At 42.0% G+C, this 17,784-nt stretch overlaps 1 protein-coding gene across 2 annotated transcripts in view; it reads left to right on the top strand.

Moving 5' to 3' along the window:
• Positions 1–17,784, top strand: part of MAGI3 (membrane associated guanylate kinase, WW and PDZ domain containing 3) — a 254,341-nt gene that overhangs the window by 226,143 nt on the left and 10,414 nt on the right. For both annotated transcript variants that reach the window (XM_003793865.3, XM_003793864.3), the window contains exons 17-19: positions 14,845–14,947; positions 15,704–15,830; positions 16,463–16,606. In XM_003793865.3, coding sequence (XP_003793913.1) covers positions 14,845–14,947; positions 15,704–15,830; positions 16,463–16,606 — 374 coding nt within the window. The remainder of the gene's footprint in view (positions 1–14,844; positions 14,948–15,703; positions 15,831–16,462; positions 16,607–17,784) is intronic.

Genomic DNA, 17,784 nt, shown 5'->3' with positions numbered 1-17,784 from the left:
TCTAAGGTATTGCATAAATCACCTTTCTGTTGAAGATGCTCTGGGTGGAGGGGATTTATACCTTGATGTTAATTCACCTGCCGCTCCCCAAAGCCCTGTCCCGTTCTGAGTCGGGCAGGGGTGACGTCCCTGCCTTCTCTCCTTTCCCGTCTCCTTTCTTTTCTCACACTCTTCTCAGACTCTGCTGATTCTTTGTTCTAAAATCCTCTTCCAAAGAAACTCCAGTGCCTCCCTGCTCCGCACAGAGAGTGTTCCCAGCCTGCCTTTTCAATTTGCCTCCCAGTTTTCTCTCCAGACTCTCTTGGCGGCCTTGTCGTCCTCTATGCAGATGGGCTTCCTCCCCAGTTCCCACAGCAGGTTCCATGTCTGAGTCCGTTAGGCGGTGTTATGGAAGAGGACATAATGTAAATGGCCTATTTAAATGGCCTGCTCTTGAAGACAGAAAATATTGGTTGACTGTGATACTTAGTAGGTGCTCAGTAAATATTTTTTGGATGAAGAAATGAGTAAATGGATGAATGAACAAAGGGACAGTCAAGGAGATGCTAGTTCTCAGGCCTTTGTGCCATTACCGAAGCAAACGCAGCATTAACCTTGTAGAAGAGTAAGTCTTCTGACAAAGTTCACTAACACCTCTGTAGCTAGTTACAGGCTACTCACCATTTTTTTTTTAAACAGTCTCACTCAGTCACCCTGGATAGAGTGCCATGGCGTCATAGCTCACAGCAACTTCAAACCTTTGGGCTCAAGTGATCCTCCTGCCTCAGTCCCCCAAGTAGCTGGGACTACAGGCCCCTGCCAGAATGCCCAGCCAGCAGTTACAGTGTCTCACTCTTGCTCAGGCTGGTTTCAAACTCCTGAGCTCAGACAATTCTCAGCGTTCTTAGGCTTCAGTTTTTTTCTCTGTAGAGAGCTATTTCAGGACCATGGCAAGGGTTAATGGTGCAAACGCACAGAAGCCACATACGTGCCCTGAGGTGCTCGTCTCAAGATGCCAAAATGTATCTTACCTGCATGACTGGCTCCCTCATTCAGGTCTCTGTTTAAATCTTACCTCTTAAGAAAATAATAACAATATTTAATAACTGCTTAGTATCTGAGAGGCACTGTCCTAACTACTTTATTTATATAGTAATATATAAATATAGTAATCCTTAATATAGTAATTCTACCTTGGCAGGCACTATTTTTTCCCTATTCTTGTACATGAGGAAACTGAATAAATTAGGGCAATTGCCTGTGGTCATGGAATTAATAAGTAACGGACCCAGGATGTGAATCAGGCAGTCTGGCTTTAGAACCTGTGCTTTTACCTGCTGTGGCTTCCCACCCTGGAACCCACATAACCCTCCCCTGCCTGCCCCGTGCGTATCTGAACCCTCCTCACGCTGCGTTCCTTCTCTGCATTGCACTCTCCTTGAGGTTATTCAGTTGTTATTTTTTTTATCACCCAATCCCCCCACGAGAATGTAAAGTCAGCTGGGCACAGTGGTTCATGCCTGTAGTTCCAGCTACTCAGAAGGCTGAGTCTGGAGGATTGCTTGAGGCTACTAGCCTGGGCAACATAGCAAGACCCCTGTCTCTAAAAAGGAAAAGAAAAAGTCCAATCGTGAATTGAATTCATAGATTCATGCATTCACATTTTATCACATAAGTGGTCAATAACATTTTTTGACCATTACTTAAATGTGATTTCAGTCAGATTTCTTTCTCTTTGTTTCTTTACCACGATCTCTATAGCCTGTATTCCAGCATTAACATTCGTTCTATGACCCACAGAGAAAAGCAGGCCTCTGTGCCACAGAAATAACATTTTAGGGTTGTTCTGAGAATGCTGTAAATCGTGCCTTTGAATCACCGTATCTGGCACGCAGGAGGCACTGAGTGAAAAGGTGGCCAGAAATAGCAGAACTAGCCACGTGGCTCAGTCAGACCATCTACGGAAAGGAATCTTCTCCCCGGTCCATCTCAGTCTAGCATTTTTGTGAAATATAATAAAAATTAAATGAAACACTTTTTAAAAGCCATAAGATTACTGTGTCAGCTTGTTAAGAAATTTTCTAAGTGGTTCCTCTCACTATCTGTATGTGTCTTATTGTTAACAAACCACACTTGAGTAGTTTAATAGGAAAAGGACCACTTCTCTTAGGCTATATTCTTTCCCAAAATTACTATTCAAATTGATAATGTTTCCTCCAAGACGTTATCCAAAATTGCTCATCACTCTCCTTAGAACAAAAGTGACCTCTGACACTTTGGCCCAAATACTTATGGGCAGACTCTTAAGATTTCCTGTGTAATGTCAGTCATTGTCCAGAAGAAGCAACAGAAGAGTGGAGAGAAACTCCCTGGCAGATATACAGACTTAAAGTGGATTTCAAATGCAGGCACCCAGCCTCTTAAAATACAATCACATTTGATATGTAAAATCACATTTCAGTCATTACACGTTATTTAATTATACTTTAGGATTTTTTTAAGCTAGGAAAACATTTAGAATTTCTTATTTTTCCTAGGAAAAAATAGAAAGTCTCCCTTCTGTTCATAAAAATTTCATTCATGGAGTTTCTAAGCCTTCCAAGTTTACCATCGAAGTCAGTACAAAATCTCTATCAACCGCACGGCAGAGTCAAATGAATATTTATAGTTCTAGATCTATTTTGAGAAATCCCACGCACAGATCAATACTTCAGAGCAGCGTTGCTTCCCATCGGACACTGCCCCTGCTCCCCACGCTGTTGGTTATTAGTAGGTAAAAGACAATGAGTTGGACCAAGAGCCATCCTTAGTCCTTCCATCCTCTCCCCCACTGTGCTGTTTAACATTGGTGCCTGTTTTGCCAGGGAAATGGCAAGACAAGGGTCGTGTCTCGCGTAAAACTCCAGCCACCCTCGTGACTGAGGACTGTCCCTACCTCATGCCAGTTCCCACCAACCCCTCTTCCTCCACCACAGGATTGTGTTTTCAAAGACAGAGCATCCATTTACTATGTCTGATAGTACCTGCTTACTGTACAGAAGCCTTTATGTTATGTTAATTTTTCAAACCTGATTTCCAATTTTTTGGCATAAATTTAAGGAGCACAAGTGCAGTCTGGTCGTGTCAACTCTGTTGTGTAGGATGGTCTAAGCTTCATTGAATAATGGACTTTGTGCCAGTTAAGTAATTTTTCATCACTCATCCCCCTCCTGTCCCTCCCTCTTCCAAGTCTCCAGGGTCCATCATTCCACACACTCTGAGTCCCTGTGTGCACGTGACTTAGCTCCCACTTACAAGTGAGAACATGGCACTATTTGACTTTCTGGGTTGTTTCTCTTAAGATAATGACCTCCATATTGCTGCAAAAGACATGACTTCATTCCTTTTCTGTGGCTGACTGGTAGACCGTTGTGCATAGACTCCACATTTTCTATATCTAGGCATCCCGTGCTGGCCGCTCAGCGCGCTGCGTATCTTTGCTGTTGTAAGCAGTGCTGCAGTGAGCGTGCACATACAAGCGCAGGGGTCTTTTATTTTTTTAATTGGGGATTCATTGAGGGTACAAAGAACCAGGTTACACTGCTTGCATTTGTTAGGTAAAGCCCCTCTTATAATGGTGTCCCTCCCCCAGGAAAATGTGTCATGCACCATGACCCCCCACCCCCTTCCTTCTTTAAGCCCTCTCTCCACTCCCCCACCCCGGGTACTAGCATCAGTTGTGCACAGGTGTCTTTGGGATAAAATGATGTCTTTGCCTTCAGGTAGATACCCAGTAGTGGGATTGCTGGATTGCATGGTAACTTGGTTGATTTCTAATTTTTGACAGGTCTTATTTTTAAGAATGAACACGAGTTACCAAAGGCTGCCAAGGATTCATAGTGGAATGATTCTGGCAGTGTTGCCATAACTTGGTTTGGTTTGGTTTGCCATTTATTTCTCTGTTCATTATTATTTATCTCCATTTTATGTTCTCATTTCTCTCACCGCTCCCACTGGCAGCCACTCTAGGAGGTTTTATGTGTTGCATTTTATTTGTGTGTCTTTTTCACTTACATTTTCTTGTTGTGTGTTGACATTTATTTTCAAGTTGTATAAATGTTACAGATGTTATGCTAGAGTTTTTCTGAGAACCATGGTTTTCTTTTTAGATGTCTTCTTACTTTCCCAGGACCCAGTCCTCACAGCATTTAGTTGTTAGATCTTCTTTTCTCTCTTTGATGGAGATATAATTTACATTCTGTAAACTTCATTATTCTAAAGTATACCATAGAGTGTTTTTGGCATATGCACAAGGTTTCACAATCATCACCATTTCCACAACATTTTATCACCCCAACAAAGAAACTCCCTACCAATTAGAAGTCATCTCTCATTGTCACCAAAGCTCCCATTCCTGGGCACCCGTGACCTCCCTTCTGTCTCTGTGGATTCACGGGCATCTCACATAAAGGGAATCCCACACCGTGTGGCCTTTCCTGTCTGGATTCTTTCACTTAGAAAAGTTGTTTCACTTGGGCTTCTTCCAAGACTTGGCAATTATGATTTGAGCTGCAATGAACAGTCTGGTACAAATATCTTTGTTGCCAAGTGATTTTTGGTCTTTGGGATATACACCTAGTAGAGGAATTACAGGATCAAACAGCAGGTCTACATTTAGATCCCTGAGTGTTCAAGTGCCTGTCCACCCATGAATGGATTAATAAATTATGGTATATGTACACCATGGAATACTATGCTCCATTAAAAAAAGATGGAGACTTTACCTCTGTTTACATGGATAGCGCTGGAAAATACTTTTCTTAGTAAAGTATCTCAGGAATGGAAAAAATATATATCCAATGTACTCAGTACTACTATAAAACCAATTTGTAATCACTCACACTTTCATATGAGAGATGAATCACAACTATAGCCCAGGATGAAGGAGGGAAAGGGAGGGGAATGGGAAGGGAGTGGGCTAGATCGATAGAGGGAGGGTTAATGGCGGGACCACATCTATGGAGCATATTGCAAGGGTACAAGTCAAATCTATCAAGTTATTGAACACAAATGTCTTAACACTGTGATTAAGTAAATGAGGTGAAAGCTGTGTTAATTAGTAGGATGTAAGCACTCCAGTTTGTACCAATAATCAACACATTGAATCCCACAAAGGCATAAATGTACTCGTGATCTATGTATACATGACTTGATTAAAAAAAAAAAAAAGACAAGTTGTTTCAAGGTTCATCTTTTCTAGAACGTGTATCAGGATTTCATTCCTCTTTGTGACTAATGAGTAATATTCCACTAGATATATAACTATATATATAATCACTTGATAGACATTTGGGTTGTTTCTACTTTTTCACTACTGTGAATAATGCTGGCATGGACCTTGGGGTACAGGTTTTCTGCCAATATGTGATTTCATTTTCTAGGAGTGGAATTATTTGGTCCTATGATAACTATGCTGAACTTTTTGAAGAACTGCAAACTCTTTTCTACAGCAGCTGTACCATTTTATTATAGATTCCTAGCAGCAATATTAAGCCTTCCATTTTCTCCATATCCTTGACAATGACTCCGTGAGTTCGCAAATGCATCCCAGAAAAAGCACTGTATACCTCGTTGCTGAGTGTCACTAATCACCTTCAGAGTATTCCCCTGGGGAAGCTATGCGCCAGAGCCCGCGCCTAGTCTACCCTGCAAAACAATTTCAGAACTCTCTCTGGAATGGCCTTCAGAGACATTAAGTTCACGAGCTTGCCACTGTGCGCTTACGTTGGCAGCACCGTACGTACAGACAACTTGGGGAGGCTTCATAACCCCGGTACGTCAGGGTCTCACAGCTGTGTTTGTGTTGACACGTGGCAGTGCCTTGCTGAGTGGTGTTCATTATTGTGTGTTTTTGTGTGCCACACAGCGATAGCTCTAATAGTCATTCCAGAAAAGAGTTCCAAAATGGCTTTGAAGGGTGGACTAGGCACTGGCCTTGGTGCGTAGCTTCCCAAAAAGAGCACTTTGAAGGTGACTGGAGTGACACTCAGCATTGAGGTATGTAGCACTTTTTCTAGGATAAGTTTGTGAACTGAATTGTCAGACCTGACATTTTCTTTTTCTTCTTTTCTTTTTTAGTGACATAATGACAGAGTCTCACTATGTCACCCTCAGTAGAGTGCAGTAGTGTCATAGCTCACAGCAACCTCAAACTCTTGGGCTTAAGCAATTCTCCTGCCTCGGCATCCCAAGTAGCTGGGACCACAGGTACCCACCACAATGCCCAGCTATTTTTTGTTGTTGTTGTTGCAGTTGTCATTGTTGTTCAGCTGACCCAGGCCAGGTTCAAACCTGCCAGCCTTGATGCATATGGCCGGCACCGTAACCACTGTTAACCACTGTGCTATGGGCACCGGGCCTTTTTTTTTTTTTTTCATTTCACATTGATATGAGGGTACAAATGTTTAAGTTACACTGTTTTCATTTCTAAGGTAAAGTTCAGGTTGTAGTTGACTTCGTCACCCAGGGGCGTGCTGAACACCCTCACGCCGTGCACAGTAGGTGAGATCCCGCCAACCACCCTACTTCTCTCCCCGCTTCCCTCCTGTCCCCTCCCCCTCGCTAGACTGTCCTTGGGTTTTTCTTTCCTGTGGGCTTGTAGTTGTTTATGCATCGTTTTCATATTAGTATTGAGTACATGGGATACTTTCTTTTTTTTCATTCTTGTGATACTTTACTAAGAAGAATGTGTTCCAGCTTCACCCAGGACCTGGGATTTTCTCTACCAGGGGCTTGTTTCCAGGCACCGTAGTGTAGCTGAGCGTTGTCCGTGTGGTTTCGAGCAGCATTCCCCGACGGCTGATGCCTTGGACATCTTTTTCACGTGCTCACTGACTGTTCATGTCTCTTATCTGGAGAAATGTCTGTTTGAATCCTTTGCCCATTTATGACTCAGTTGTCTTTTTTATTGTTGAATCGTAAGATTTCTTTACATATTCTGAACACTAGACCTTTATCAAATATATGATTTACAAATATTCCCACTCTGCAGTTGTCTTTTTACTTTCTTGATAACTGTCCTTTAATCCACAAAACATTGAATGCTGATGAAATCCAATTCCTTTTTTTCTTTTTTTTTGGTGGTTGCTTACACTTTGGTATTACAGCTTCATGTGCTTTTAAGATTTATTCATATTCATATTGCTGGGTGAACATAATGGATCACTTTTAAATGCCCGGCAGTTGTCTGTAATACATATTTACTACATATGGCCTGGCTATTTCCCTGTTGACAATCATATTGCCTCCAATTCCACAATATCACAAATAATTCTTTGGTACAGATTCTCGAATATGTACTTCAAAGAACAGCATGAGAAGCTGGGCAGGGTGGGCTTCTTAGCTGTAGTCCCAGCTATTCAAGAGGCTGAGGCAAGAGGATCCCTTGAGCCTAGAAGTTTGAGGCCAGCCTGAGCAACATAGCAAGACCCTGTCTCTAAAAAAATAAAAATAAAACAATTTCAAAAAGTGACATAATTTCTGTGAGTGAAATCACTTGATCCAAGTGGATACATGTGTAATTAACTCGGTACTGTCAGATTGTCCTCCCTAATTGCTGCATCCGTCTCTACTCCCACCAGCAAAACACTGAGGGTGCTTATACCTTTATATCCCTGCCAAGACTTGGCAATATCAGCTTTTGAATCGCTGCTCTAAAGCACAAAAGTGTTATCTCATTGTTATTTAATTTGCATTTCTCTGATTACCCATGAATTTGAGCATCTCTTCATATGCTTGAAGTTGGTTTTTTTTTTCATCTGAATTACCTGTTTGTCTCCTTCACTCATTTTTCTTGTGGGATTTCTGTCTTTTTCCTGTTGATATTTAGTTCCTCACGATTTATATAGAAACTCGTCTGATTTTGTTTTAGAAAATACACACGTCTTTTTTTGTCATCCGAGTGTTAACTTTGATCCTGGTACCCTCCATTATATAGAAATTCTTAATTTAGATGTAATCAGAGTTGTCAGTTTTTACCTGGGCTTGGGTTTTACTTAACATAGCTCATCCTTTTACCCCACATCACAGAGATTCTCTCTTACATAAAATAATTTTATTTTTCACATTTAGGTCTTTAATCCATCTGAAGCCAACCCTTGAGTATAGTTTAAGGAGGGATCCAGTTTTTTTTTTTCCTATCGTAAGTCAGTTTCTCTAATACCAGCCATCCCATACCTCTGCTTTTCCCAGTTGACTTGAGATGCCTTCTAGCCTGTAGATTAACTTCCCTTTGCAAAATGAATCTCCAGAACGCTCTGTTCTGTTCTATTGGTTTCTTTGTCCTTTGGCTGATGAGATATGTGTGTGTGCGTGTGTGTGTGTGTGTGTGTGTGTGTGTATCTTTGCTTATCCATATGGCAAAGAAAGTGTTTTCTTTAAGGTAGAATCTACTCCTGGTGAAACATGCTGTGAACACCGCTGAAATGACAACAAAAGGTATATTACAGAAACTCAGTTAATAAAGCACCTACACACACACAGTATACATGATATATACATAAACATTTTGGTTTTTTAATCACATATAAATGTGTATATATATTGTATTTTTTAAATTTTTTATTCTGTACGTTTATGACGTATCTGTCTTTTAGGGCAGATTTGTCTGTCTTTCCCTCTGGAATGCAACTAGATGTTCATGGAACTCTTTCAGACAAAATTTTAGAGCAAATTATTAAGCTCCTCAAAAAAAATGCAGCTACAGTTTTCTTTGGATATATCGAATATATGTGTTTATATCTAAGTAATGTACATATACAATATGTAAAGAGATCTTCCAATTCAACAAGTAATACATACATACATATACACACACATATATATTAACTTTGGAAGAATTTTTATCTTTACATATTAAAGTCATTCCACCTAAGAGCATGGGATGTCTCTGTAATTTTTTTTTTTTTTTGCATTTTTGGCCGGGGCCAGGTTCAAACCCACCACCTCCAGTATATGGGCGGCACCCCACTCCTTGAGGCACAAGCGCAACCCTGTCTCTGTAATTATTCAGATTATCTTTGATGTCCTTTCACAGAGTCTTAGATATTCTCTCACGGTGTTCTTATTTACTCTTAGGAAAGAGGATTCTCAGTACCTCGTAAGCTTTATTACTATAGGTTAACTGTGAATTCTGTGTTTTCTTCTTGATGATACACATTCTCTTGAGCACACACAGACCTCAGACATATTGGGGGTTCCAGTGTCTAGAAGCTCCAGAACACTGTCAATAACACTAGTGAATATTGCAATAAAGCAACTCAGAAATCTTTTTGTTGCCCAGTGCATATAAAAGTTGTATGTATACTAGAGTCTATTAAGTATGCAGTGGCATTATGTCTAAATATATATATCCACATTCCTTAATTTTAAAATACTTTATTGCTAAAATGTGTTGATAATCATCTGAGCCTTCAGTGAAGTGAATTATAATCTTTTTCCTGGTGGAGAGTCTTGCCTTGATGTTCTGGCCACTGACTGATCAGAGTGGTGGTTGTTGAATACTGGGGTGGCTGTGACAATTTCTTAAAATAAGACAAAAATGAAGTTTACCACAGTGGTGAACTCTTCCTTTCACAAAGATTCCTCTGCAGCCTGTGATGCTGGTTGTCCTACAGTACAACTTCTTTTCAAAACTGAAGTCAGTCCTCTCAAACTCCGCTCCTTCTTTATTAGCTGAGTTTATATAATACTCTGACTCCTGTGGTATCATTTCAACAGTGTTCACAGCAGCTTCACCAGGAACAGATTCCATCTCCAGAAACCACTTTCTCTGCTCATCCCATCTTCAGGCTCCACTTCTTATTCTAGTCCTCTTGCTATTTCTAGCACATCTGCAGTTACATCCTCCACTGAAGGCTCAAACCTCTTGAAGTTGTCCATGAGGATTAGAATCAAATTCTTCGAAACTTGCCCGGTACAGTGACTCATACCTGTAATTCCCAGCACTTTGGGAAAGTAGGAGAATCAATTGAGGCCAGGAATTCAAGGCCAACATAACAAGAACCCATCTCTAAAACAAATTTTTAAAAATGAATCTGGCATGGTGGCTGAGGCAGGAAGCTCCCTTTAGCCGAGGAGTGTGAGGTTACAGTGAGCTTTGATCATCCCCTCTAGCCTGGGCAACAGAGGGAGACCCTGTCTCTAAATAAACAAATAAAATGTCCTCCAAATTCCTATTGATCTTGATATTTTGACCTCCTCCCCATGGATTGCTAAGCTTCTTCATGTCATCAAGAATGGTGGATTCTTTCCAAAAGGCTTTCCATTTACTTTGCCCAGATCCATAGAAAAATTACTGTCTATGGAAGCTGTAGCCTTACGTAATGTATTTCTTAAATAATGAGACTTGAAAGTCAAAATTACCCCTTGATCTGTGGTCAACGGAACTGATGCTGTGTTAGCAGGAGTGAAAACAACATTCATGCTCTTGTCCACCTCCACCAGTGATCTTGGGTGACCAAGGCCATGCACTGTCAATGAGCAGTTTTGAAAGGATTGAGCAGTAGGTCTTAACAGTGAGTTTAAAATATCCAGTAAACCATCCTGTAAACAGATGTGCTGCCATGCAAACTTTGTTGTTCCATTTTTAAAGCTCTGAAATATAGGTTTAGCGGAATTCTCCAGGGCTTTAAGACTTTTGGAATGGTAAATGAGAGTTGGCTTCCACCTAAAATCACCTGCTGTATCAGCCCCTAATGGTGAAGTCAGCCTGTCCTTTGGAGCTTTGAAGCCAGGCCTTGACACCTCCTTTCTAGCTATGAGGGTCCTAGCAGGCATCTTCTAATAGACGACTGTATCATCTTCATTGAAAATCTGTGGTTTAATGTAGCCACCTTCATCAGTCACCGGACTAGACCTTCTGGGTAACTTGCCAAGTTTCCACGTCAGCCCTTGCTGCTTCCCCTTGCACTTTCATGTTCTAGAGACGCCCTCTCGCCTAAAACCTCACGAACCAACCTCTTCTAGCTTCAAACTTTCCTTCTACAGCTTCCTCACCTCTCTTTGCTTTCACAGAATTGAAGAGATTTAGGGCTGTGAGTTAGGCTTTGACTTAGGAGAATGCTGTGGCTGGTTTGATCTTTCATCTAGACCACTAAAACTTTCTCCTTATCGGCAGTAGAGCTGTTTACTTCTTTATCATTCTGATGTTCACTGGACTAGCACTTTTAATTTCCTTCAAGCCAACACTCAGTTACCATTCCGAGAGCTTTTCCTTTGCATTCACAACTTGGCTAGAGGTGCAAGAGGCCTAGCGTTCAGCCGGTCTTGGCTTTCGAGGTGCCTTCCTTACTAAGCTTCATCATTTCTAACTTCTGATTTAAAGTGAAAGATGTGTGACTCTTCCTTTTATCTGAACACTTAGAGGCCACCATAGGGTTATTAGTTGGCCTAATTTCAACATTGCTGTGTCTCAGGGAACACGGAGGCCTGAGGACAGGGAGAGACAGAAAGGTAGAGCAGTCAGAACACACAGCGCTTGTCAGTTAAGTTCACCATCTTAGAGGGGCATGTTCATGTGCCCACAAACAGCTGCAGAAAGGAACTTGAAACTGACACACCCGGCAAGCAAATGTGCAAGGACTCATGGGAGTTTCCAGTGATCCAGGAACATAAGATGAAAGATTGCCCATCGCAGGTCACCAGACCACATACAGTAATGATGGGAAAGTTAAAATATCACAAGAATAACCAAAATATTGGTTATTGAATCATGAAAGTGAGTGCATGCTGTGGAGAAATGGTGCTGATACACTTGTCCAACACAGGCCTGCCACAAGCCTGTAGCTTTTTTTTTTTTAGAGACAGAGTCTCACTTTGTCACTCTCAGTAGAGTGCTGTGGTGTCACAGCTCACAAGAACCTCTAACCCCTGAACTTAGGCAATTCTCTTGCCTCAGCCTCCCAAGTAGCAGGGACTACAGGCGCCCGACACAACACTGGCTATTTTTTGTTGCAATTTGGCCAGGGCCGGGTTTGAACCCGCCACCCTTGGTATATGGGGCTGGCACCCTACCCACGGAACCACAGGCGCCACTCAACAAGGCTGTAGCTTTTTTTTTTTTTTTTAACTAAATCATAGCTGTGTACATTAATGCAATCATGGGATATAATGTGCTAGTTTTACATACAGTTGGAAATGCTTTCCTCAAACTAGTCAACTCAGCCTTCACAACATTTTCTTAGTTATTGTGTTAAGACATTTCTAGTCTACACCTGGTACATTTCACATGTGCCCAAGCCTGTAGCTTTTACAGACTGAAGGCGTCTGCAAAGTGCAATCGAGCAGAAAGTGCAGTAAAACGAGAGGCGCCTGTTCTCACAGACACCCCAGCAGGAAGACACACTTAAACCGCTGCTTTACTATTTTAAGACGTTTCAGATAAAATTCAGAAAAAACATAGGCCTGCTTGACATCATGGAATAAATATTTAATTTTGATAAGTAATATAGCCTCTAACAAAAAAATTGGAGAAGCCATGTAGCATTGGTTGAAGGACTAGAAATGAAAAGAATATCAGTGGTAGAAACTCTTATTTCTCCTGGATGAGCACAACAAACGCACATGTAACTTAAAAAGTAAGCACCAACTGGTGGTACATTTTGCCTGGAAGCGACATCTCTCAACTTCAGGGGAAGCTAGAAGAACACTTGAGATCGATCAGATTATAACATTGTCCCGCTCGGATGTTACTCACACATGATTACTATAGCCAAGCCCCAAAGCTGATAAACGCCTACACTGGACTCACACAGAGGTACAGGAATCTCCCAGTCATCTTGTTGATAGATACAATTTTCCCCATCAGTTTCCATCCCCTTAACAGCAGCCATGAATTTATAGTGACAGAAAGTATTCAGCTCTATAATGGACACCTGAGTGTAGATACAGGCAACTTGGAATTGACATACCCCATTAGGTAAAGGTGGAAGGACTTCTGGGAATCTCCAGTGGGCAGGAATGTACAGATGAACGAGGTTGATCCCTGCAGTCACAGACAGGAGACTCGGGTGTTCACTTGGCTCTGACACAGTGAGGTAAATGCCATAAAAACATTGTGACCACCACGTGCTTAAGGAGCCGGGTAGGATTTCATACTTTAGACAGAAGGTACAATGGAAAGGCAGAAGTGCCCAGGTGATGAGGTTGGATAGAACTTTCTTATAAGCAAGAAAAAGTCACTGTAGGTTTTTAAGCAAAGCAGTGGCATATTTCAGAACCAGAGTCCTTGGTAGCAAGGAGACCAGTTAGGTGGCCAATATAAGTAACTTGTTAAATTAAGAAAATAAGATTCATGGTGACGATCTAAAAGAAAAGCAGATTTCCAGGTCACTCCCTTCCCCAAGAAAAGGTTCCTTGCCTGCCCTAGTCTCATCCTCCCTTCCTGGGATACTCGGCTTTAAGTCATGGTCCCATGGCTGGTCCTACACCGAGGGTCTGGTGCGCATTGTTGAGACCCATGTCAGCACGCACGCAGAGAGCCTCAGAAGTCCTCAGGGGCCACTGGCCTGGCATATGCCATTTCTCTGTCCTTCTGCCACTTCTTAGTCTTTTTCCTGTGTTTTTGGAGCACTCTCTAGTTTCCAGATACAAGAATTTCTTAAATTAATCTATTGAGCAGTTTTAAGTCCCATAGAACTTTGAAAAAGAATAACTTAATGTAAGCCATGAAATAGTGGTGTGCATAGAAAAGCCTGAAGCTCCAGATGTCTCAACAGAAATTGCTCCCTGACATTGACCTCTGATCTTTAACATCAGACCTTGTCTATCTCCATTATATTCCAAGATTCAACTGATAGCACTTTCCAGACATTCTAACCTAAAATGGCCTCCACGTTGAAGACTTTTGAAAATGAAGTAGATATTTTAGAATATAAACTTAAGGAGAAATGGAGCCCCAAATGCAGTCTATCATTTTGACAGTGACATGATAATAGTTATAACAGGAACTTTGATATTGTGAATATTATATGCCAGGGACTATAATAAGCATGCACATTTATAAGCTCATTTGAAACAATAACCAAATGAGGTAACAATAATTCCTCTTTTTTGGAAGTGTAGAGAAGATAACTAATTTTCTCAAGAACACACCACTAGTGAATGATGGGGACGGGCTTAAACCCTGTCCATCCTCCCCCAGAGTCTATGGTCTTAGTCACTAAGCTATGCTCCCCGTCTTTGGTATTTTAAATATCCTGTCCTTTGATATTTGGACAGAGGAAAATGTTCCAAAATTTCAGCTTTAAAAAGATGAGTCTGACAGCCTTAAAAATCTCTTTTAACTGTCCTTTTCTGTGACTTGCCATCAAGCTCAAGATGCAGGCAGTTACTGTGCCTGGCTATGAAGTGTGGATTTGTCTCTGGGAGTCAGTGTCAGGCAGAATAATTACTCCCCTATTAAAGTTGCAGGTTCGAAGATGTTCGTGTAGCTTGCAGACGGGCCTCTGTGCCCCAACGTTCCTGAGACCCTCTTTGTTATCTAGAATGGTTTACCAATCATGAGGAGCGTGCCATGGAAACTCAAAGAAGAGGTTACAGGATGATTCTTGGAGCTCTGTCTTCTACATAAATATTATTGAATATATTCATTTCTGGTTTTCCTGTTGTATGGATGACCAAAGCAAAGGTGAAAGTGGGGAAGGAGGAATGTGACTCCTGTTCTTCTGAAACAGAAATATGAACCAAACCCACCGGGAAGAAGATGTTAAAGCTGACAGGGTGCTGTTGGTGCTGAAGTCACTAACATCATAGAGCAGTTTCCTAGAGCCACTGGCCTTCATGTGTTTATGTAAAAATTCTTATTTCTGTTCTTTCTCATTTGAACAGATCATCATGGTCCACCATCCGGAACCAACTCAGCCAGGCAAAGCCCAGCCTTGCAGCACAGGCCCATGGGACAGGCTCAGGCCAACCACATACCTGGGGACAGGTGGGGCTGTTCTTCTCATCTCTCCACTCTTCATAACCTACCCAACTCCGTTGCAGTTGAGCAGAAGCCAGCTGTTGAGGTCACAGTGAGAACTCGTGTCTGTCTCTCCCTCAAGTTCCTTCCCTATTCTGTCCATCCTTAACACCTTCCTCCCTCTGCCCAGGCCTCATTGCGGGCACATTAGAATTATCCGATCGTGCCTGACAGGTGAGGACTAGAAGGAAGTGACGTAGCCTCTGGGTCTTGCACTCCTGGTCCTCACAGTTTGGGGAGGGAGGCCCTGGCCCACGTGAACTGCTGTCATCTCAGACCATCTGAGCAGAGCAGTAGCTTGTACCCATTTCTTTCTTCTTTTGTTAAGTATTAGCCATGAAATCAAACCTAGATTTTCCAGAAATTCAGCAGCATCATAGGTGTTGGTGCTCCCGGCGAGTGACTTCTCACTGTGACAAGGTCACCTCATCTGCCCTCTGGTTCAGTTACCTGAGGGCAGTTTTCCCTGATGTAAACTGCACGAAGAGGTGCCCTTAAAAAACACTGGGATGTTGACAGACTTCAGGGCTGTTGGGGGTGATGAGCAGGCTTTCCCTCGCATCTCTCTAGCTCTAGGTGTAGTTTATCGTCACCGTTGTTTTTCAGAAGAAGAATGGCAATGTTTAGCTTTTCAGCGAAAACAAATCCATCTGCCTTTACTTTTACACTGTTTTTCACTTTCTCAGTTCAGAGAATGACTTGATTTCTCTCTCTCTCTCGTAGAAATATCCTAGAAGGTGAAATTGGAAAAGAGGTCTCTGCTTCTTACAGACATTCGTGGTCTGACCACAAGCACCTTGCACAGCCTGACACCGCAGTGATTTCCGTTGTAGGCAGTCGGCACAACCAGGTAACCAGACGTGCCCCCACGTGTGGACTGATACTTTGAGTTGCTGTATCACCGACACTGGCAAATTTTGATTGCAAACTGGTTCACAGGAATTGTTTCCAAAATGAATAAATTGTTGAAGACCTCCTTTGTGTTTGGCGTTCTGCTGGCTTCCATGAGAGAATATAAGGAGTGAAAGAAAAGTTCACCTTAATGAGTAGGAAAATTTGAACACTTGGTTAAGTACTTAGATGTAAATATAGTTAATCAAAGCAGGACATTTTTATTTGTTTATTAAATAAATCCTTTTAATAAAATCTAGATTCAGTCAGAGAGCCTCATTCAAAGATTCAGAAGGGCACATGGGCCCCCACTTCAAAATACACATAAAGGAAGCATTTTCCAAAATCATGTTCTCTGATTATTCCATTGCACATTGATCAACTAGGAGAGAAGATGCATAATCCTTAGATTAACTTAGGCTGCATTTATAAAATTAAGTAGGCCTTCAACCAACACTTACATTCCTTCCTCATGATACAGAAATGAATATTGAGAGTGGAGCTGATTTCTCCCAGCTATAAAAATAGTCTTTCTTCCCAATATAAACAAAGCAATCTGTAAGAACTTGTTTTTCTTACACTTCTCTCTAGAGCCTTGGTTGTTACCCAGTGGAGCTGGAGAGAGGCCCCCGGGGCTTTGGGTTCAGCCTCCGAGGTGGAAAGGAATATAACATGGGGCTGTTCATCCTGCGTCTCGCCGAGGACGGTCCTGCTATCAAAGATGGCAGAATTCATGTGAGTTGACTCCTGTCCGTTTACTGAGGTTCTGGAAACTTCAGAACATAATTGATATAAAGAGAAAGTAGAAACCTCCTGAATCTAAGAAGCAGGGTTTTCTATCACTAGACTCTAAAAGGCAAACGTTTATCATTTTGTTTTTCTAAGCCCTGATGATTGTTTATATTGCTGCGTGAGACATATTCCCTACTTCTCTAGATATTAAGTAAAGAGGAATCTTATGGAGAAAACAGTTGCTGTCCTTAATTTTTTAAAAATAGTTAATTCACAGATATTCAATTAAGTTACCCACTGAAAATTGTTAATTTCTAGATGACCTTCCTCCGACTACCCAGAGAATTTTGCATTTCCTTTCCCTGCCACCCGTAGGCATCAGGGAAAGGGAACTTTTTTTTTTTCCCTTACCTTTTAACTAAGTAAACCTGTCGTAAAAGCTTCTGATCCTGGTGAACTATCAGGTAGTATGTTCTAATACTGATTGTAAAAGGCTTCTGGTGATTGCGGTTTTGAACCGTCCCTCCCGTTACTCGTTTGCATGGGTTGAGTGTCTGTACTCCCCAAGGCTTCTGCCTGGTGCTGAGCCAGTTGGGAGAGGGATGATAAAAGAAATAGGACGCTGGGCGGCGCAGTGGGTAGGGCGCCGGCCCCATATCCCGAGGGTGGCGGCTTTGAACCCAGCCCCGGCCAAACCGCAGCAACAACAACAAAAAAGAAATAGGATGCTATATTCAAAATGACCGGCCCCCCACCCTTCAAAAAACAACCAGACATATACACAAGTTCAAAGGGGTGACTAGAGAAGACTTTGTGGAACAGGTGGCATTGAAAGGTGTGCAGGATCTCTACAGGGAGAGATTAAGGAGAGAGGACTTCCCAGGCTGAAGAAGCAAGCAGTGGCTTAAGACTAAGGAAGGATAAATCGTGTATAGAGGAACTTCAAGTGGTTTGAGTTACCTAGATTTTATTTCAAAACGCACTGGGAGATAGGGGAAAGTGAGAACATGAACGTAGGTGTGTCACCAGTGTGAAGGTGTCGACGGTGGGAAACCTCAGAGGCTTTCGAGCCAGAGTTGTCCCTCAGAGCAGTATGCTGGTGAGTGGTGTGCAGGGTGGATGAGGGGAATTGAGGCAGCTGTAATGCGTGCATGCAGCAGTGGCCGTGCTGGGGATGGAAG

The sequence above is a fragment of the Otolemur garnettii genome, unplaced genomic scaffold, assembly GCF_000181295.1.
Source record: "Otolemur garnettii isolate 467f Iridium unplaced genomic scaffold, OtoGar3 scaffold00073, whole genome shotgun sequence".
NCBI classification, from domain to species: domain Eukaryota; kingdom Metazoa; phylum Chordata; class Mammalia; order Primates; family Galagidae; genus Otolemur; species Otolemur garnettii.
Note: the sequence above shows the minus strand (reverse complement) of the source record. Positions and strands in the feature narration are given on the sequence as shown.